Here is a 23,771-nt window from a genome sequence, read left to right as displayed (position 1 = left end):
AATATTAACAGCTTGGGGATTCCTGCATAAAATGACCTTGTAAAAGTGCTTTTAGTAGGTTCTATGAGGCTAGATGAAAACTAGTAATAGTAAGACAGTGAGGTGTGTACATGTATGAAATCACACTGTCGCTGGGGTGGGGTAGTACAGACTGGGAATATGAAATCACACTGTCGCTGGGGTGGGGTAGTATAGACTGGGAACAAACAAAGGGAACAGTAGGTAGACAACACCTGACATTTTTGTCCATCAAGCGCAGGCAACGTTAGTGCAGTTGAGGTTTCCCAGAAAGTACCCTTGCAAGTCTACTTAATACATCATTAGTATTCCTGATTACTATAGTATTTACATTCATACATATGCTCACTGAGCTTATGAATGGTTTTTCCCCATTTCAAATGCTGTACAATTTTCATAATAAGCAGCATAAACTAAATCTTAGACAGGAAACCGAATTAACAAGGAAAAAAACATGTTTGCTACCATTAATAATACGACCATCACTCCCTTTTCTAATACATCCACACTGAGGACAAAAGCTACCTGGGAAAAAAAGTCTCTCTCTTTCTTTGTAAAATGACATTTTGAATGATTTCTTATGGCTTCCAACATTCTTTCAATCTTCAGAATAACATTTTGCAATCATTCAATGGACATTAATAGTTCCTTTTTAAGAATTAGAAAAAGGAACGTGTGTTTGAGAAGTCTGATGATGTCTATGTACAAGACAAAATTACTTAAAAAAAAGAAGTTATGTCTTACCATAACATTCCATCTGTGTTGTTGATCTTCGTTCATTCATTACTGATGGGTTATCGGTTCCATCCTCGGAACTGAGCCGGCCAATATCAAGCTTGTGTCAGCCAAAAACTATCGAGCCAAGGTCCTACCCAGAATGCTCTCCTCTTTGTTACCTCAGATCAAGTTTGCAAGTTGACAGATAAAAGAAGAGGCTACCTCTGGTCATAACAGACCTACAATAAAGGAGTACATGAGATCAACCAAGGGGACAGAGGGTGGGAAGTAATGAATGAACTAAGATCAACAACACAGATGGAAAGTTATGGTAAGACAACTTCTTTATCTGATGTTAATCTCCGTTCACTCCTTACTGATGGGACAGAGTCCCCAGCTACCTGTATCCCTGGGTGACCCTCATGGAAGTACATTCCTGAGCACCATGGAGCCAAAGGAAGCTCTACCTCTGGAGGCCAAGTCCAATCTGCAATGAAGAATAAAGGTATGAGGTTTGGCCCAAGTTGCAGCTGAGCAAATATCACGGAGGGAAGCTTTAGCATGGAAAGCTGCTGAAGTCACCATAGATCTTGTAGAATATGCTTTGTCTCTATGAGGCAAGATGAGATTGTTTTTGTTGTAGATAAAGATAATACAATTTCTCAACCATGAAGCCAATGTAACTTTTGATACAGGATGACCCCATCTAGGTCCAGAAAATGCCAGAAACAGTTGGTCCGATTTACAGGTAGATTTTGTTCTGTCTAGATAAAATCATATTTGCCTATGAACATCCAAGGAATGCAGGCAATACTCTACCTTGTTAGAATGGTTAGGAAAGAACACTGGAAGGTCAATAGATTGGTTGAAAGACCGCTCTAACACCACTTTTGGTAAAAAGGTAGAATTAGTTCTCAGTGATACCCTATCCTTATGGAAGATAAGATAAGGGAGGTTTGATGCATAAGGCTCGAAGTTCTGACAATCGTCTGGCCGATGTGATTGCAATCAAAACAAAGTTTTTCAAGAGAGATATTTTACATCGCATGAAGATGCAGGTTCAAAGGGGGAAGCTGTTAGAGCTTGCAGAACAAATGCCAAATCCAAAGGTTGTACTGGTTCTCTAAAGGGAGGTTTTAGGTGGATAACCCCTTTCAAGAAAGTCTTAGAGTTTGTGTGACATAAGTGAAGAATCTTGAAAATCAATATGGAAATTTGAGATGGCAGCTAAATGTACATGGATAGCAGAGGCAGATACCCCAGAGTGGAAAAGATGCAATAAGTAATCCAGTACCACTGAAAATGAGGCTGACAAGGGGTCTAATTGTTTATTTGCTGCCCACAGAGTTAACCTTTTCCATTTGTTAAGACAGATTAGTCTGGTGGACGATTTATGAGATGCAATAAGAATATTGCACACAGGGACAAGAGGTTTTCATGCCTGGCAATCACTGGAAGTGGAGAAACCAAGCTGTCAGTTTCAGGGTTGTTAGACTGGGGTGAATCAGACCCTGCGGATGGGAGATCAACACTGGAGATGGATTGAGGATCCATGGTTGATCTAGCAGGTGAGGCCAGAGGAAGGGAAACCAGACTTGTCAAGGCCAATATGGAGCAATGAGGATCACTTTGCTCTTCAACTGTCGTGCTTTCTTCAGAAATTGGGAGATGAGGGTAAGAGGAGTATAAGCATAAAGTAGACCCGAGGACCAAGCATGAAATAGAGCATCCCTTGTGACTGTCCCCAAGGGGGGGGATTAGGGCAAAATAGTTGCTGCACTTGTAGTTGGTTGGGGAGGCAAATAGGTCGCAGCATGGCTGGCCCCAGCGGTTGAAGATTTTTGCCACTATCAGAGGATTGAGGGATCACTCGTGAGGTTGTAGAATGGGCATGCTCAATTTGTCCACTATCACGTTGGAGCTCCCAGGAATGTGCATTGCAATTAGAAAGTGGTTGGAAGCTATCACCCATTGCCATATTCTCAAGGTCTCTTGGCATAACGGATAAGATCTGGTGCCCCCTGGTTTGCTGATGTACCAGACCACCGACATGTTGTCTGACTGGATCGCAATAGTCCCTGATGGAAGGATGGAATGAAATGCTTGCAATGCTAGAAGCACTGCCCTCAGTTCCAGGACATTGATCTGCAAAAGGGCCTCTGTCTCAGACCAGGTGCCTTGGAATGAGTTTCCCTGAAATAGCCGCCCCACCCCATCAGGGAGGTGTCCGTGGTCACTGTGGCTATCGGTTGATGGGGGTTGAAGGGGCTAGACCATTGTTGAGGATTTCGAGACATCCACCAGAGTAAATCTTGCTTGCATCTCTGAGTTACACTTATCTGAAAGGACAAAGAATATTTTAGAGGGTACCACTGAGTGAGAAGTAGCCACTGAAGGAGCCTCATGTGGAATCTGTCTAGAGGAACAATGGCAATTGAGGCTGCCATTGACCCAAATAGCTGGAGTATAGCTCGAGCGGTAGATTTGTGGTGACAGAGTAGCGGTTGATCTTGCTGCCTTATTCTCTGAAGCCTGTGTTCCGGAAGGGATGCTGTGTAATTTCTTGTGTCCAACAGTACCCCTATAAATTCAAAAGAAAGATATGGGGTTGTGTTGGATTTCTCCCTGTTTATAATGATTCCCAGGCTTTGAGCTGTTAAGAGAGTATACTGCAGGGCTTCTTCCAGCAGACGCTTAGTGGGGGCAATGAGGAGCCAGTCATTTAGATATGGAAACGCCTGGAATCCTTGAAGTTGCAAGTGAGTGAGAACCACTGCCATGCATTTTGTGAACACTCTGGAGAGACCGAAAGGCAGGGCTCGAAACTGATAGTGACTGGCTCCTATATGGAAGCAGATGCATCTTCTTGAGCGTTTATCCATTTTTATGTGGTAATACACATCTTGAAGATCTACAGAGCACATCCAATTGTCTTCTTCCAAAAGAGGAAGGATAGACTGAACTGTGACCATCCACAATTTTTCTGTTTTTACAAATTTGCTCAGTGTACTGAGATCCAGAATTAGTCTCCAGCCCGCTGCCTTTTTTGGCACTAAAAAGTACCTTGAGTAAATACCGGATCCTATCTGGTCTGGGGAGGACCATCTGGATGACACTTTCTGTAGCAGCTTTTGGATTTCATGTGCTGCTGCTTCCCTATGACTGGATGGAATGTTGGGTAATACTCTTGATGAGATTGGACAAAGATGGAAGGGGATGTGATAGCCTCTGGATATTATCCGTTGTATCCAACAGTCAGTGGTTATATTTTGCCAGGCAGTGGGGTACAAGGAGAAACAACCCCCCCCCGACCGCTTCCAGAGGTGAGCAGTCAGGCAATGCTTCAGGAGCGCTGATAGGGTTGGCCAGAGAAGGGAATAACTGGCGGTTTTGCAGACCTCCTCTGCCCCGAAAGGGGAGTCTTCCATCGGAGTTTCCCCCTCTGCCTCTAGGGGAGAACTCGGCACGTGCATTCCGGAAAGAGCCCTGTGATTTCTTGTGCCACATCTTCCCGCTCATCTGATTTCTGGAGTAGAATCGCTGAGGAGTGGAGTCTGACACCAACGGCAGACAAGCTCTTGCCATCTTGTTCACACATTGCCAGCATTTCTTTGACTTTAAGGCGAAACAAAGAAGCAGCCTCTATGGGGGCATTCATGAAGGAAGCCTTAAAGGAGTCCGCAAAGTCACATCCAGGCATTGTCTGGTGACTATACCCGCACCTGCCGCTCTAGCCGCCTCTTCCATTGCGTGAGAAATAAGACACATGGAAGAGTTGGAAATGGACTCTAAAACACCTCCTGCCAAAGTTTCAGAGAGCTGGTTATTAAGATCACTCTGAAGCCTGGTAAAATGTGCCAAATAATTCAAAGACCTTACGGCAAAGGTCGATGAAGCAAATACATGCTTCCCTAATTTGTCAATCGCCCGGGACTCCTTGTTGGGTGGATGGACAGTTTGGCTCTCTTCTGCCAAATCCTTCTTAGTTGCAGCTGCCACCACCATAGCATCTACTGGAAGACCTCGTGACCAATGTGGGTGTTCAGCTGGGGGTGATGATATTTTATCTGGTCTCCTTGGTATCGCTTCCAGGGTGTCAGCAGCCTTCTATGCCCGCTGGACGAGCTTATCAGCAGGCGGAGTGACCCAGGAGGTATGGGGCGAGGCACGAAAAGCTTGCAGGAATATGGATTCCTAAGAGGAAGGATTAGATGACTTCCAGTCACCCCTCTGACCAAGGATCTTGAGGATGTCACCAAAGGACACCTCATCACAGGGTAACCATGGGGACCCTTCCCTCATCAAAATCCATATCTTCAGTCAATGACTCCTCAGTGGAGTCCTTGTGCTTCCTCCTACAGGATGCTTTGCGGGGTACTTCCTCAGTGGGAGGTTCTCGGGAAGACTGCAAAGAGGGGGTCTCCTGAGGAGGAGAAACCTGAGGCTCTTGTGCCCTTTGTCTGGCGGTTGTGGCTTGTGACAGCTGCGGCACAGAGAGGGGAGAGGACTCTGACATGTGAGATTTGCCAGTGGAGGCAAGCACCCTCTCCATGGCCTGGAAGGCTGGCCCACCCAAGGAGGGATGGGAGCGCAGAACCATGCACAACAACCTCAGAACCAGGGTCACATCCTGCCCTGACGAGCCTGTCCTCAGACCAGGAGTCTCAAGAGGACCGTGAACCATAAGAGAGAGAGGATCCCTGGAGGGTGCCATAGAAAAAAATCAGCATGGAGCCAGGAATGCCCTCCCCCACAGCACAGCCACTGGCCTGAGAAGAGCCCGATGCCCAGTGCACAGAGGGCCACAAGGACTATTCTGGTTCCAAAGTGAGATCCACTATTGGAGTCGGAGCAAGAGAAGCTGCTGCCAGAGTAATAAGCTTCAAAACGTGAGCAGAAGTCAAAGGAGGAGTGTACGTTGGGGTTTGAGGAGATGTACGTTCACCTGAATGAGGGAATGTGGACTTTGACGGTTGAGAGAGACCTCTGGCCACAAGCAATTGGTCAACAAGCTGCAACATGTCCTGTTCAGAAAGACTTTTGCTTGACCTCATGGAGAAAGCTGATAGCGATTCTGGCCTTTCTAGGAAAGGACTATATTGACTGCCAGCAAATGGATCCAGTGAAGGAGAATATTTGGTCCTTGCTAATTCAATAGGTGTAAAGCCCGGAGCCAAGGATGTCTGCACCAAAAAAAAAACAGTCTGGATGTAGTCTGCGCCAACATCAGAGCCACAGTAGTTGTAGGTGTCTGCACTGTAAAGGCAAAAGTCTTCCCGAAAGGTACGGTGACACTGTAGAAAGTGTCTGCACTGGTAATAAGGACGGTGCAGAGAAGGACTGCACCAAAGCACATGTCGGTGCTGTAAATGTCTGCACCGTGGAGTACAGAAGAGTCATACTCGGAGCCAAAGGAGATTGTACCAATGGTGTAGAAGGGGACTGAACCTATATTGACTGTGCTGGTAAGGGTTGCGACAGAACTGTCGGAACCATAGTTGTCTGCATCGGGAACTCTGGTGCCAGTATCGATAAGACATGGTTGGAGCCAGAATCATTTGGGGAGGTGCAGAGCCTGGAGCCGACAGGGTGAAAGGTGACAGCGCCGTAGTAATCAATTTCACCTTTTTATGAGTTGACTCCCTACGATCTCCAGAGGGAGAAGAAGGGAGCGACTTTGATGAAGAAGAAAGCCTTGTATGGAGTTTAACAGGAGGGGGTGAGCCCTCCAACCCAGAAATAGCCTCAGAGAAAGGAGACTTGAGGAGACCTTTCAAAATTAACTTATTCTATCTCACTGAGAGTCCTGGTAGAGAAATTTTTACAAATCCCACACGGAGGATCCACAGTAAGGTGGGAGACATTCAGACAGTAGACACAAGTCATGGCCATTGGAAAGTGGAAACTTACTGCTGCAATCCTTACACTGCTTGAAACCAACATTACTTTTCCTATCCTACATAATGGTGTGGAGAAGAACAGTACCAAAAGGAAGAAGAAAGGCTACCCAAAAAGGGTAAGAAGAGAAAGGAAGGATTACCAACGATGGTAATAAAGAATTACCACAAGGTAAGACAAGAGGGTAATAAAGGGAAAAGACTAAAGGGAGAGAGTCTAATGTATACAGTAGGATAGAAAAGTATTAGTATAAACTATTGAGAATATTTAAAGCAAGAACAATGTATACAACTTTTAAAAAATTAGACACAGCTGAGAGAGTGGCTTGACATGGCTGTACAGCAATGCGGCAAACAAGATCTGAGGTAACAAGGAGCAGAGCATTCTGGGTGGGATCTTGGCTCGAGAGTTTTTGGCTGACATTAGGTTGATACTGGCCGGCTCTGTTTCGAGGACAGAACAGATAACCCATCAGTAAGGAATGAATGAGATTAACATCAGATCATGGATTTTATTAACATTTTTGGTTTTGGAGACCCTGGCTTGTTCCATTTTTTTCCTGATTTTACTTTCATTGGTGCAAGGTATGGAGATTATTCTCTCCTTTCCAAAAAACAGAAAGTGGTAGCTTGGTGCTGCTTTGAGCTTCTGAAGTGGAAGAGATCCAGATATGATTAGAATCATAATGTGTTACAGGATGAGGAAGGGGGCAATGGAAGTCTGAGGGAGTCTTACTGCATTTCTAATTCCTGATGGCCTTAGTCCTGCCGTTACAGAGTGTAAGCCTCATCTTATTAGATCAGCTGCACTGCCTTGTTACAAAGGCCACTTTCAAGGTGACAAAAATTTCTATAATACATTTAGTATTTAGTGCAGAATCAGTCTATTAACCACAAAGCCTAAATATGGAAGATTAAACAATGTGAATGAAGCACTCACAAATCTTCCTTAAACACCTTTACTGAATTATTGCTTGTGACATACATACACAAACATATATTTATATAAACGTAATCACACCATATTAACAAGTTCACATTTACAAATGATGTACATCATATGTATTGTTTTATGCAATATATAAATCAATCCAACTTTACAGAAATTCTGTTTTTGCCTTCTCTTAAACATCATTCCACCTCCAAAACATTTTTCTGGATGTGTTGTTCCCAAAGATTTTATTTTTTTAATGTAATTTACTCCTACCTTTTTCTAAAGATCCCACTTCCTGTTCCTTTACATGTTAAAATATTCACTACTTCAAATGTTGTTGGATTAGACATTGATTTCCATTTTTTAGCAATTTTTTTTTGCCAGACACCAAAATTAAACTTTAACAAGGCCTTACTATGTCTGGGCAACTCAGATCCTGTATATCAGCTCAAAACAATTATTTCCTTAGTTACACTCTATGATCGCACAGAATTCCTGACATAGTACTCTACAGGGAATTTTTAAAGTCTGCCAACTCATTACACTCCAAGAACATATGCTTCCAGGTACATCTTTCTTCCCCATTACACCTTCAACATTTGCATCTACCCAAGGAAAAATTCTTTGTAGTCTGTTTAGGGTAAAACACTACCTATGCAAAATCCTAAACCTTCTAGATTTTGTTACATATCTGGAAGCCATATATATAGGCTTCCCATTGTTTCTTTGTACATCGCTTGTTAATTTCTCTTCCCAATTTTTTCTAACCTCCTCTGATTAATTCCAAAAATTTTTATGAACTATTTTATATGCCCTATTACATATCCCTTTTTAACAGCAGTTTCTGTTCTAGATTCCACTAAAAACTCAACCAGTGCAGGTCTTTCATTTAGAATTCCCTTATCCCTATCAAAGATTGATATCAGCGTATAGGCAATCTCTAGCCTGCAGTCTAAATGTCTTCTTGACACTTCTCATTCTATTACTTTTTCCTTGAAATTATTTGTTCCCAATATCTTGGTTCTTTTGCTTACTTCAATAAATTCCAGCCCCTTCTTGCCTATTCTCTGTACCCTAACTGCAGTCATCCTTACTGGTAGAAACTCCTTTCTCCATTCCTGTGTTGGCTTAATGTTCTACTTTATGAATAAAATATTCTGTATGACTTATTCTCCTTAAGGACCTGCATCCAAAATCCCACTCTATTTCTTGACTCTCTCCCCTGAATCAACATCCCTTTTCACTTTGAACTGTATCTTTCTGCTTGTGTTATGTACAAGAGCCTTAACTGAGTAGCTCTAAAATATCCTTTCAAATCAGGTAATCCTAAATCTTCTGTTTAATTGGAAGGCTCAACTTATCTCACTTGACTCTTGTCCTCTTCTCTTTCCCTCTTCCTTCCCAGATAAACTCCTTCAATTATTTATTAATTACTATCCACAACTTCTCCTCTATTTGATAAAAATATGCCTGAACTGTGTATAAAACTAAATGGACAAACATTTTACTACGTCTATCTTTCCATCCACATCCATAGGCAAGAGCTTCCAGTTTTTCAATGTTTGTATTACCCTTTGTTTAGTCGTTTTCCACATATCCTTAGCTGCCACTAGAGCATACTTTATAACCCGTATTCCTAAATACTCCATTTTATCATGTCCCCATAAACATGGGTATTGCTGAACTAATTCATGTGTGGATACACAGTTTACAGCTATAGCCTTTGTTTTATCTTCATATATGTTATAACGGGAAAAAGCTGGAACTGTATCAGAATGTTCCACAATGTTGAAATGTCCTTTTCTGGGTTCAACAGGCACAAAATAATATCATCTGCAAATAAAGCCAACTTTTCTTGATTACCATACCAATTACATCCTTGAACGTCTAAGTCCCTTATTTTCTTTGCCAGTGGTTCTAAATATAATGCAAACAACAACAGGGAAAGAGAACATCCCTGCCTGGTTCCTCTGTTTAGACACAACGTATTAGACAGGAACCCTCCCAATTTGATTTTGCCTCCAATCTCTCATATATCCTTCTAACTGACCTTATTATTGCATCAGGAAATACAAATGCTCCCATTGCTCTACTCATAAAAATCACTGCTTACTCAGTCAGATGTTTCTCTACATCAAGACCCAACAACAATAGCGGTATTTTCTTGCATTCTGCTTCCCTCTGGATCAACATTATTCTATTAATGCTGTCAAATGTTAGTCTCCCCAACACAAAACTCATTGATCCATATTTATCAATTTTCACAACACCTTTGTCTATAATGGCTGAAAGAATAGCAAACACTTGGCCTATACGAGGCTGGATTTGATGCGTGTTTACCATGTTTAGGTATTACAGCCATCGCAGCTTTTTTTTTTTTTTTTTTTTTTTATTACAGAATGTGGTGCTGCTCTTTCTTTTAATACACTGTTAAACAACACCTTCTAGATCTTTATCACCTTCTTCCCTCCTAGCTTCCAAACTTCCAACACAATGCCATCTACTCCTGGAGACTTTCCTGCAGATTGGTTATACATCTTTTTTTATCTAATCTCCTCCTATCATAACTATTAGTTGTTGAGCCTCATTTCCCTCTATACTTGACATATTTAAGTCATCCATAAATATTTCCATTTGTACTTTTTGTTAAATTCCTCACTTCTCTGCTTTATACAGAGGTTCACAAAATTTCCAAAATATCTCTACTATCTCCACAGGATCTCTAGTTATTTTTCTTTTTATAGGCTCCCCAAGTTTGGCAACAACCAGTTCTACTTTCTGTTGCCCAAGTGCAAAATGTTTTTCTGTTCTAGAGCTGTCAAAAACACTTGCTTAACAGCAATTGTTCTAAACTCATGCATATTATCCAGGTACTCCCTTATTTTCTCTTTAGCACTCTGCAATTGCACAGCTTATGTGAGATCCTCTTATTCTGTAATACTTTAACCTTTGTCTTCCCCTTTAAATAATTCTTTTATACTCCACTTTCATTTTATCCCACTCAATAGCTATTAACTTCTGGAGTACTTTCTATCTTCCCTAAGAACGCCCAAATAATTTCCACTAACAATTCCTTAAATTCCACTCTTTTTAACAGGTGGGGGAAGTGCTAGTGTGTCATCTTTACTTCCTTACGCTGCATTTTTATCTTAGCAATTATTGGTGCACGATCTGAACTATTTATTGGATGTGTGTCAAGGCTCTCAATTAAATGTGCATGTTCCTGTGAAATATAATTTCTGTCTAGTCCAGCCCAGTTATTGTACCTTGTGGAATATGTAAATCCTCTCAGTGTTCCTGATACTGAATTCATGTATTTCACACCAAATATTTTTTCTAAATTTCTTCAGACATCTACCCTGTTTTGCTGTATTTTTGTCTTCTAGGCCCCCAGATATATCCTCATTGTTGTAAATCAGATTCCAGTCTCCACCTATTATTCCCTGCTGAAAGTTGATTATTTCGTACATGTTTTAAGCTCCATAATAGCAGTTTTAGGTGGAATATAAATATACGCCAGTGTAATCCTCCTACCCTGCCAGTAGCTCCTTGCCACCACAAATATGCCATCATCTTTTTCCCCTTCTTCTATCACTCATGGAGCTCCTCTAGCAATTAATGCATGTGCTCCGCTTTTCAATTGTCCCTGATATTTTGCTGAATATCTATTCTGATATCCTTTTATCAAATTCACATGCTCAATTCCTTTCCAACTGTATATCTCTCATAGCATTCCCAACGGTCGGTCCTATAGCACTATTTGCACTCTGTATTTCTTAATATAATTAAATATTTCTTCCTTTTTGTCTATACCAGTGAGACCAATCACAGTCTAAAAATACATGTCACAATTATATAACATCTTTTTTTCCAACTTTTGTGATACATGCACCCATTACTGTTTGGCAGGTCGATTCTTTACACAGTTATTTCTTACTGTCAAAACTAGAACCTATGCCATATTATACAAGACTTTTTGTTTTACTGAAAAACGTCAAAGGAAAAACAAACACACCCCTACAACACCCCCAGAACCTGACAACTTCATGCAAACACAAAACAACTATGTACATCTTCGAATAATGAAGTTTAACCCTCCCATTAGGAACAACTATCCTAACAGAGAGTTGGAAAAACACAGGCCTTAACCAACCTAAAGCTGGAGTTATCCATCCCAAGATGCATGTTACTGCCTGTGCTTCTACTTACATTAATTGGTGTCTGTTCTTTTTTATCTTTATTCTTCTCCCAGATGTGAAAAACTTGCATGCTTTCAGAAAACTAAATTTTAACCTCTGACTTTCTTATTGCCTTATAATCAGCTTGTCTCCACGGAAACATAAGAGACAAAGAAACAAAGAAATGTAGCCCTCGGCTGCAAGCTTCTAAAGACAAGCTGAAACATTTACTGCTAAAGGAAAACCTTTTGTTATATTCAGTGTGCTCTTTTCTACTTGTCTCAACTTGCTATTAGATTAAGCCAAGAGTATTAATCCAGACATTCACTTATGCAACCACAAGATAAAACAGTTCTACATTTATTAGGATCATTGTACGTTTGCACCTTATCCCCCACCTCAACAACCCAAGATCACATCCTAAGTTAAACATCCTTTTGTCTAGCCTTTTTTTCTATTTGCATTGTAATGTCCACCTTTTTTAATACTAAAAAGAAAAAAAGGCATCCGTTTACTCCAATATCTTCATTACATACAAAAACTAAAATGCTTAACTATAAAACATGCAATTTATACCAAGAAAAGTTTCCTAGAAATACTGTTAAGAACAGAAATTATTAAACTTAGTTACCTTTTTCCTTCCTCTTCCCCTCAGTGTCTTTACAAACATTAAAGACATGAAGTGAGGCAAATGCCCATCAATTCCACACATGTTTTATAAAGTTAGCAGCTGTCCACTTGTTCTTACACAGCCATATCTCACACATGCAACTGATGCTCTGCAGTTTCACATTTACTCACTAAATTCTGTGTTGTCAGTCACCTTCCTGTTCATCTCCATCTCCAAACTCCAGACTCCAGTTCAGTTCAAAGGTAGTCCCAATCCTTCTGGTTTAACTGTTGTGCTTTTCTCAGCCTCTCAAGCATTTTCCTTTGGAAGAACGGAAAATGTTTTACTGGCAGAGTTTGAGTGTGCTTTATTACCAGAAGAATGAAAAGCAGACTCCTGTTCTGCTTGATGGTTCATGTTTTCTTGGACAAGCATTTGCATTTCCTCCATACCCTATTTCACATCAAAAAATGACTTTGATCCTCCAGGAAAAAATATTCTGTAAACAGCTGGATACAGCAGCTTGAATTTCTCACCTGTTGCTCAACATTCCTTGATTGCTGGAATGAATCTGTTTCTCTTCTGTCAGTTGTACAGTGAATAATGACTTTTGACAAATAGTTTACTGTCTCCAACTTTTAATATTTTGTCCTTTTGCCACAGTCTTGTCAGAATCAACTCTTTCTGATGCCAGGTTTGCATCTTGACTAATACAGGTCTTAGCTGCTTTCTCATGGTGAAATATGCAGCATATAAATGGTGTGCCCTTTCAATTAACAGTGTGTGCTGTGGAACACCAGCCCAGTTGCTTATTTGTGCCATCAAAAAATTAATAAAGCTTGTTCCTTTCAGTTTCTCTGGTACAGCAAAAAATCTCAGTTTTCCCTACAAGCTCAGTCCTCGAATTCTACCATTTTTTAAATATCTCTTCTTGAGCAGTCTCATACTCCTACATAGGGTTACCACCTGTCCCACTTTGCGAGGGACAGTCCCTCTTTGGGTGGTTGTGTCCTGACCAAAAATATTAAAAATGGCAAATGTCCTGAGATTGTAGGACATACTTATGTCCCATATTTTATGTAATAGTTGCATAAAAGTTATTTCTGTATCTAAAATACCTAAATGTTGCAAGAAACAGAATAAGCAACTAAACTGCTACAAGAATAAGCTTTTATTTTAGGCAAAAAAGTAAAGTTCTATCCTTTGTACTGACTGTGGGTATGTGTTGGCCTTTACAATCTGATGTGTATCCCGAAAATGTCCCACTATGGCCATCTGAAAAGGTGGCAACTCTACTCCTACAGCCTTTTCATCACTTTGATGTCTGATTATTTTTGCATTTTTTATCAGCTCATCTAAATATCAATTTAAAGTTTCTTCCATTTTTTCCAGCCTTTTGTTATTTGAGTTGCTGTACTCCTTCAGTGTTTCATTTATTTTAGTCAGCTCTGAGCACATTGGACTTATTTTTTCCTCTAGATTACTACAAGCCATCTCTTGCACCAAAGCCGGAGTTTGAACTGCTTTATGCTTAACAGTTACAGGATTCTTACCAGACAGTGTTTCCACTTAACCTTTCCTAGTTAATTTTCTTTCAGGTTCTCTTAGTTTCTTCTTTGCTGGAATACAGTAGTGTACTTACTAGCCAGTAAGTGAATTTACTAAAAGTGATAGAGTAACTGGCCCTCGTCTTTTAGCTTCTTTTTTCACACTAGGAGAACTGAAGTTAATCTTCTTTGATGACAATTTTCATCACATATGTTGCTGATAGCAATCTTCATACATTTTTCTACATTATTCAACGCAAAACGTTTTGTACTCAATAATAGAACCAAACAAATGAAAACTTAACTGACCTCCAGCACAGGTTTGGCGCTGTTGTACACTGACAAAATATGAGTGATCCCATTTTTAGCCAATGTCTCCTTGTCTTCAGAATCTATAAAGAAACCAAATAGAAGCATAAGTTTATAGTGATTATTACAGGAGAAAGAAGGATCACAACATAAAGTTAGCAGAAAAGCTGCTTCCTTAAAGTTTGTTGTATGCTTCACAAGAACAGTTAGAAAAACAATACAAATTGGTAATAACTTACCTCAACAGCAGATATTTGCTGTCGCAACTGCTGCAAATCAAAGAAGACTTCACAATCAGGTACTACAACCCTATTATGAACACAGAACTTTTACTTTTTACCCAAGTAGCCAATGGACTTTCCACACAGATGCTCTATGACAACAGCATGTCTTATTGTAGATGTGTGTGATGTACTATACTCTTTCAGTTTGACATTTAGTATGAGTCTGCTTAAAGGCAAAGGACAACTAAAAGGCTCCATAAACTACAAACATGGAAAAAAAAGACCTGAAGAAAAAAAAATATCTGTTACAAGAAACCACATTGCAAAAAAATCTTCATAAATGTGGAATATGATACAACTGTACTACTTCAATATGAAAAGGTTTCTTGCAAAAAGTAAAAAAAAAAAAAAATATTGAAAAAACATCTGACCCCCACCTTATATGTACTTCCAAAAATACACAAGAATCTAATGGACGCCCCAGGGAGACCAACTGTTTCAGGGGTAGGTTCTTATTAAAGAATGTGGGTACTTTTCTTGCTTCTTTGTTGAAAGAATATTTGAGGAAGATTCCAGCACGTGACTAATACTGAGGAACTTTGTAAGGAAGTTAAAAAGATCTTAAGGCAGGATGATTATTGCTGGGCAGCAGTGGATGTTAACTCACTGTATACGAATAGTCAATTAAGACGGGGTATTGAAGCTATTTGGGACATTATGGGTGAATGCCCTAAAACTGCATTTATAGTGAGGTTGTTAGAATTTTGCTTGACACAATTATTTCAGGTTTGAAAATATTTTTCTTCAGGTAAAAGGTACAGCAATGGGAGTATCTTATGCCCCCACTTATGCAATTTTGTAGATGGCATTTTTTGAGAAGAAATATATTTACAGTTCTGAATTTTATAAAAAAAACATGTGGTATTGTTCAAGCATCACACTGGCTACCTCATCTTTTTATGCAAGTGTGACCCTAAGGATTTTGATTTATTTTTTTCTGACTTAAATTGTAATGGGCACAATTTAAGTTTTTCTTCAGTGAAAGGTGAATCTAAGATTGAGGTTTTAGATGTTGAGTTTTATGTACATGTAGGCAATAATATCCAGCACAAGCTATTTAGGAAAAAGACTGCAGTAAATAACTTTTTACATGCAGATAGTATGCACCCTTCCCCGCTTACTTAAATCTCTACCTCTGGGTGAATTTAAACGTACTGCTCATATTACATCAGAAGAAAGCTGTAAGAAGTTTCTTTTAGAAACTAGAGATAGGTTACATGAGAGAGGCTATAGTGAGGACAGCTTACAGCATGCTTTAGAAGATGTTTTGAATGACAGACCTACAGGGAGTAGGATGAAATTCAGAAAAAAATATTAAAGATTTAGGTAACAGGGAAACTTTCTTTGTTTCTAAGTTTTCAGGGTTTTCAGAAAATATGAGGAGGACTATTTTGAATTTATGGCATGTGGTATGTGAAGATGTTAGTATTGGCAATCTGTTTCCTAGATTTGTTAGGTTTTCTTACGGATGATAAGCTAATTTAAGAGACCTTTTTAATATGGCTCAGTTTGGTGAGTCACATGAAACTTTAGGTGTATTTGCCTGTGGTCATTGTAAGGATTAGGAACATCTCAGGTGAATACATTAATGGTAAAAAATTTGCGTGTAAAGGCAGGTTTAATTGTAAATCATGTGGGGTAGTATATGCAGTAGGTTGTGGTTGTGTGGATATTAAGTGGTATATAGGGCAAACCAAGAGAGCTGTAAAGGTAAGAATCTTGGAACATTTAAAAGATATTTGCAATAAGAATATGAGGAGTCCAGTAGCTGAACATTTTGTTAATATACATGAGGGAGACTGGTCAACCTTTTTCTTATAGATTCATAGGTTAGTACTAAGCTAACTGCCCTTGCGAGCCTTTTTAAGCCTAGCCAATTATCCCTTGTGAGACTCAAACCCTGCACCTTGTGCTTGCAAGGCAAACACCTTAACCATTAAGCTGTTCTTTATAAAGGGGGTGATATCGTTAGGAAGCTCTTTGTTTTGGAAATCAAGTTTATCGTGAATTTTAGAACACTATCCCCTAGGGGTCTTAATTTAGAAATTAATTTAGGCAATTAAAGTTGTAAAATAAAGATGTATAAAGTATAATATTTATTTTGTATTTAATATGCAAATAATTCACTATTATATTGTACTGTGATATGTGTTGGTATATATTTGCTTATGTTATTTAATACAGTGTTTGTATCTTTAAAATGTTTAATTAACTGATTAGGGGTTTGATGTATAAAAGTATGGCTGTTGTTGAAATGATTTCATCCATAGAAGGCGAAAAGCTGAGGTACCAGTGTTTTGAGCTTCATTAATTGCTTCAACAGCTGATTTCCTGCTCCAGTTGCGTTTTTTTTTTTTTCATTCACTTGTCTTTAGTATGTCGACTGAAGGGGCAGGAGCTATGCCTGGCATCTTTAGAACCACGGCAGATGTTAACAGACTGTTGTTTGCTGAGCGTATGACGGAGCGTGAAGCTAAATATTTGGATCAAGATGTGTGGCCCATGATGGCTTATCTGGATTGCAATGTAAAATTTTTGCAGCTTGAGCGGTTAATGGTACAGGAAATTAATCTTTTCTACGATACCAAATTGCTGAAAAAGTATTTGCACTTAAATTTGACCCCTAGGGGGTTGCGAGTGGATAAATTACCTGCATGGGATCTTGGTGAAGACAAACAGGATTCGCTATCAGAATTGAGACAGGTGTCTCTTGAGTACAAGCTGGGGTGGATTTGTTTACTTGTTAAAAGAAATCTGCGTAGTAGTGAAAAGCTGCAATGCCAGATCATTGAGTTGATGAAGAAACTGAGTGATACGCTAACATATGAGAATTTTGTTAAGCAGATGAGGGAAATTAAATCCAAACTTGAAGAGTATGAACATTCAGTAGTAGAAAGGAAAAAGAAAAAAAAACTTTTTTCGTGATTTAAATTACTTCAAAAGCGGACCTGTTTATGGTTGGCAATGCTCTCAACTTTGTGGGGCGGTGGTCTAGAGGTAGTAGGAAGTCTGACTCCACCCATCCTACTGTGAGTGATTCTTCAACGTCTTCACAGGAGACTTTCCAAAAAGAGTGTTTCGTTTGAAACTGGTGAAGGGGAATTATTTTCGGATTCATCACATGTTGTAGAGACTGAGAGCAACACTTCTTTTCGAGGGCAACAGGGAAAGGGCAAACGAGGTCGCAACAAAGGGAAAAAGGAGCGTCAAGTCATCTTGAGGTTGCTCAACAGCTGGCTCCTCATGTATGGACTCATGAAGTAGACTTTCTGTTGTGAACTGTAATTTTCAACTATGTGTAAGTTCACGTAATGTTTATACTTCTACTGATGGTCATTTGAAAATTGTGAATTTATTGAGTTTAATATTGGATGAAGTAGCATTGAAGCTGCTTTCAAAGGGAACCAAGTTTGTTCTGGTTAAAATACTGACACTAGCAGATTTATTATTAGAGGTAAGTCATTTGTGTAGAAAGCTGCATTTGACTGTGTTTTATGACAGTAAACAAGTTGCTGTGGAGGCCAATGTTATTTCTGAGGATGATACTCCGTTAAATGTTTCAATTTATGATGTTTGTCTGCATGAAACTAGTACTGAAATGACTGAATTATGTGAAGAAGGATTTGAAAACAGGCTATTGTATGTTATCTGTCCCTGTGTTATCTACCCCAAGTAGGTGTACGCCTCCCAAGTTATTACCTGCTGTTTGTCTTTTTGAGCAAATGCTTCTTAAACAAGTGGAATTTGAGTATTTTAAATTTGTTAAGAAATATAATATTTCCAAAGATGAGTGGAAAGTGTTAAATGAATTAAGAAGCAAGTTGACTGATTTTGTATTCAAGCAGGCGGACATGGGGGGTAAATTGGGTAGTTATGTCTAAAGCTACATACAATGAGATGGGGTATAAATTGTTACTGGTGGAAGAAGACTATATGAAATTAACCTTTAATCCTGTAAATAATTTCAATAAACAATTTCTTGAAATTTTAGAGAGGGGAGAAAGTTTAGGATTTTTAATCAGAGAAGATGTGAAAAAGTTAGATATTGAAAAAACATGTGACCTCACCTTCTATGCACTTCCAAAAATACACAAGAATCTAATGGACCCCCCAGGGAGAACAACTGTTTCAGGGCTGGGTTCTTATTTACAGAATGTGGGTACTTTTCTTGATTCTTTGTTGAAAGAGTATTTGAGGAAGATTCAAGCATATGTGATTAATTCTGAAGAACTTTGTATGGAAGTTAAAAAGATCTTATAGCAGGATGATTATTACTGGGTGGTGGTGGATGTTAACTCATTGTATACAAATATTCAATTCTTCTTTTTTTTTGGTTGTTCCCATTAGGGATCTCCACAGTGGATCATCTGTTTCCATTTCTTCCTGTCCTCTGCATCTTGTTCTGTCACACCAGCCACCTGCATGTCCTCTCTCACCACATCTATAAACCTTAACTTGGGCCTTCCTCTTTTCCTCTTACCTAGCAGCTTCATCCTTAGCATCCTTTTCCCAATATACTCAGCATCCCTCCTCAGCACATGTCCAAACCAATGCAATCTCGCCTCTCTGGCTTTGTCTACAAAAAGTCCAACCTGGGCTGACCCTCTAATATACTTATTCCTAATCCTGTCTGCCATTGTCTCACCCAGTGCAAATCTTAACATCTTTAACTCTGCCACATCCAGCTCGGACTCCTACCTTTTTATCAGTGCCAATGTCTCCAATCCATATAATATGGCTGGTCTCACTACTCTCTTGTACACATTCCCTTTCACTCTTACTGGTACTAGTCTCTCACAAATCACTCCTAACACTCTTCTCCACCCACTCCACCCTGCTTGTACTCTCTTCTACACTGCTCTTCCACACTCGCCATTACACTGAACTGCTGATACCAAGTATTTAAACTCATCCACCTTTGCCAACTCTGTTCTCTGCATCCTCACCATTCCTCTATCTTCCCTCTCATTCACACACACATATTCTGTCTTAGTCCTGCTGACCTTCATTCCTCTCCTCTCTAGAGCACATCTCCACCTCTCCAGGGTCTCCTCAACCTGTTCCCTATTCTCACTACATATCATAATGTCATCTGCAAACATCATAGTCCATAGGGACTCCTATCTGATCTCGTCTGTCAAGCTGTCCATCACCACTGCAAATAAGAAAGGGCTCAGAGCTGATCCTTGATGTAATCCCACCTCCACCTTAAAGGCATCTGTCACTCCCACTGCAGATTTCACCACTGTCGTATTACCCTTGTACATATCCTGTACCACTCTTAAATACTTCTCTGTGACTCCCAACTTCCTCATACAATACCACACCTCCTCTCTCCACAAAGACACAATGCAACTCCTATGCACCCTCCCCACTTCCTTAAATCTCTACCTCTGGATGAATTTAAACATATTGCTTGTAATATGTCAGAAGAAAGCTGTAAGAGGTTTCCTTTAGAAGCTAGAGATAGGTTACATGAGAGGTTATAGTGAGGACAGCTTGCAACATGCCTTAGAAGAAGTTTTGAATGGTAGACCTATAGGGAGTAGGATTAAATTTAGAAAAAAATAATATTAAAGATTTAGGTAACAGGGAAATTTTCTTAGTTTCTAAATTTTCGGGGTTTTCAGAAAATATGAGAAGGATTATTTTGAATTTATGGCATGTGGTATGTGAAGATGTTAGTACTGGCAATCTGTTTCCTATATTTGCTAGGTTTTCTTACGGGCGGTATGCTAATTTAAAAGAGCTTTTGAATATGGCTCAGTTCAGTGAGTTACATGAGTCTTTAGGTGTATTTGCCTGTGATCATTGTAAAGTTTGCATTTACTTTAGAAACGTCTCGAGTGACTACATTTAATGGCAAATAATTTGTGTGTAAAGGCAGGTTTCATTGTAAATCATGTGGGGTAGTATATACAGTAGGTTGTGGTTGTGCGGATATTAAGTGGTATATAGGGCAAACCAAGAGAGCTGTAAAGGTAAGAATCTTGGAACATTTAAAGGATATTCGCAATAAGAATATGAGGAGTCCAGTAGTTGAACATTTTGTTAATGTACATGAGGGAGACTTTTAGTGTTCTTGCCCAGCCTTCTCTTTATAAAGGGGGTGATATCATTAGGAAGCTCTTAGTTTTGGAAAGCAAGTTTATCCTGAATTTTAGAACACTATCCCCCAAGGGTTTTAATTTAGAAGTTAATTTAGGCAATTAAAGTTGTAAAATAAAGATGTATAAAGTATAATATTTTGTATTTAATATGCAAATAATTCACTATTATATTGTGCTGTGATGTGTTAGTAGACATTTGCTTATGTTATTTAATATAGTATCTTTAAATGTTTAATTGATTGATTGCTTAGGGGTTTGATGTATAAAAGTATGGCTATTGTTGAAATTATTTCATCCGTAGAAGGTGAAAAGCCGAGGTACCAGTGTTTTGTGCTTTGGTAGCGGATTTCCTGCTCTGGTTGCTGTGTTTTTTTGGGGGGGATTCAATCGTCTTTAGTATATCCTTGCAAAAAGTACCTGAAGAAAGACTAATCCTACAGCACCATTAGAATCCACATAGCAAAGAAAAAGACCAGCAAGCAAACCAAAGTAAAACAGATTATGGTTATAAAATAATTTAATTTTATTTTATTTATTTTACATTTGTTGACCGGGCTAGTCTAACTGGATACATGTCCATTTTCAGTAGAGGCCCGGGGAGACAAGCTCCATGACCCACAGATAAAATAATCGCAAAACAATATAAAATAACTTCAGTTGTGTATACAAGGACAAATCTGGTTAATACAGAGAGGACAGAAGTCAATACAATGTAAAATGCAGGTTCAAAATAACAAGTAGGTACATTACTTAATGGAAAAAAAAGGAGGCATACAGGCTAATTCCATATACAAGTACAGTACAATAAAAGAGGCAGATTAATGTTCAGTAATAGTAATGTTCAGTAATAGTAAAAAATTGTTTTTTTTTTTGTTGCTGTTTTTTTGTTTAACAAAGAAGATCCAGAGGGATGGAAATAATAAAATACAGAGTGAAAAAGGTAAGGTACAGGGTAGGCAGAGTGTATTTGGGTAGAGTAGATAATTAGTCAGGTTTAGTACAGGGGCATAACCAGTGTGTTTTGAAGAAAAAAGTTTCAGTCTGTTTTTGAAGAGTGATATAGAGGAAAGGTCAGTGGGTAAGAGATTCCAGAATCTTCCCACAGTATTAGAGAAGAGAGAATCCCCAGCCCTGTTAGATTTAGATGCGTTAACTAGAAGTTTCTGAGATGAACGTAAGGACTTCAGATTATTATAGGGGATGATGATGGTGGATAGAGTAGGAGTATTGGAAGGTTGATAAAGAGTCTTGTGGGCAATGATTAGTTGGTGGTACTTGAGCAGATTCTGTAGTTCCAACCATTGAAGCTGCTTTAAATTAAAGCAATGGTGAGTTCTAAATGGGTTAGCAGTAGCAAATCTGGCTATGTTACTGTAGATTTCCAATTTATTGAGGTTGTTCTTAGATAGATTAGTGAAAATGGTTGAGGCATAGAGGAATGTAAAGATTAGAGGAGTGTGTGCAATAGTAGTCCTAGCTGTAGGTGACAGGAAGGGTTTAATTCTGTAGAGAGAGACAAGTTTTTTGTTGACAGATTTAATAGTGTTGTTGATGTGTATGTCAAAGGTAAGGTTGTTGTCAATGGTAATACCAAGTAGCTTGGTAGTTAGGTCAGGTGATATAATGGTACCATTAGTGGATGTAACAGCAAAATCTATGGGAGAGGACTTATGATTAGGATTGAAAAGGAGGAGTTTAGTTTTTTGGGGGTTTAAAAGAAGGCAACGTAGAGTGAACCACTGTTCAACAGTGTTAAATACATTTTGGGTAGGGGAGTGAAGTTCAGAATTGGTTGCGGCTGAGCATACAAGTGTGGAGTCATCTGCGTATTGTATCAAGTAGCATCGGGAATTGCTAGATGAAGGTCATTTATAAATATGGAGAAAAGGAGAGGTCCTAATATGGACCCCTGAGGTACACGGAGGTTAACTGGTAGGTGGTTAAAGTGTTGTGCCAAAGTACAGCCTGTTGTCTTTTATCGAAGTAGGATTGGAACCATTTGATAGACAGTGCATCTAAGGCCAGGAATTTGAGGATATCTATCAGAATTTGATGAGTGACCATGTCGAATGCTTTGGACAGATCGATAAACAGTGCAGAGGAAAGCATATTACAGTTATGGTTTTTGTTAATACAATCTGTAAAGGAAAGGAGGGCAGTGGTAGTGCTATGGGAAGGTCTGAAACCATGTTGACAGCTAGAGAGCAAGTTATCATGGATTAGGTGGTCTAGCAATTGCCTATGGATGCATTTTTCCATGATCTTTGCCAAAGGAGAAAGAAGGGCTATGGGACAGTAATTGGAGAATTCGGTGGAGTTTCCACCTTTGTGAAGGGGGATAACATGGGAGACTTTTCAGATGCTAGGGATGTGACCTTCGCTAATAGTTCTATTGATCAGAATGGAGATGAGGTAAGCAATTGACTTGACCGATTTCTGTAGATATTCAGCAGGTGGTTGGGTCTGCTGAAGGAGAGCATGGTTTCAGTTTTTGGATTAGGGCAAGTATATGATTGTTGGGACTGGTTGGAAAAGAAATGGAGGGGTGTGGTTTGTTATAGGTAGGTAAATAAAAGTATTAGGTGATAGCTGACTGGCTAGTGTTTGGATAGCATCAGTGAAAAAGGTATTGAAGGCATTGGCAGTATGCATGGGATTTTGATGGTCGGGGTTTTGTGGGTTTGGTGTACTGGATTGACCTGGATGTAGTAATTGGTTGATGCACGCCCAAAATTTTTTTGGGCTATTATGGTTTGCCTTTTGAAACTGAAGGTAGTAGTTTATTTTATCAGATAGTATAGCTTTCTTAGTGTTATTTCTTAGTTGTCTGAAATTTTGTTGGTCTACAGGATTTCTAGTCATTCTCCATTTGGCCCAGTATTTATTCCTGAGATGGATTTTTTGTTTGGTTTCTTTAGAAAGCCATGGGGCAGATTTGGTCTTGATTCTAATTGTACGGGTTGGTGCATGGTGATCAGTAATTTTAATTCTAACTTCTTAGCCATCCTTGAACAGCTTCTTCCAGAGGGAGGTATTTTAAGGGAGACCAATTGCATGCTCTAAGTTCGTTTTGGAAGAGATCAGGGTGGAAGTTCTTTTTGGATCTGATATTCCTGATTGTGGTAGGAATGGGAGCATAGGTTTTATGCTTGAAGATAAAGGTACGC

At 39.3% G+C, this 23,771-nt stretch overlaps 1 protein-coding gene across 1 annotated transcript in view; it reads right to left on the bottom strand.

Moving 5' to 3' along the window:
- LOC122810237 (dual specificity protein phosphatase 22-A-like) overlaps positions 1 to 23,771 on the bottom strand; it is a 1,755,472-nt gene that overhangs the window by 1,295,991 nt on the left and 435,710 nt on the right. The window contains exon 3 of the mRNA XM_044081759.1: positions 14,211 to 14,293. Coding sequence (XP_043937694.1) covers positions 14,211 to 14,293 — 83 coding nt within the window. The remainder of the gene's footprint in view (positions 1 to 14,210; positions 14,294 to 23,771) is intronic.

This window comes from Protopterus annectens, chromosome 8.part1 (genome assembly GCF_019279795.1).
Source record: "Protopterus annectens isolate FY-2018-M chromosome 8.part1, PAN1.0, whole genome shotgun sequence".
Lineage (NCBI taxonomy): Eukaryota > Metazoa > Chordata > Ceratodontiformes > Protopteridae > Protopterus > Protopterus annectens.
Note: the sequence above shows the minus strand (reverse complement) of the source record. Positions and strands in the feature narration are given on the sequence as shown.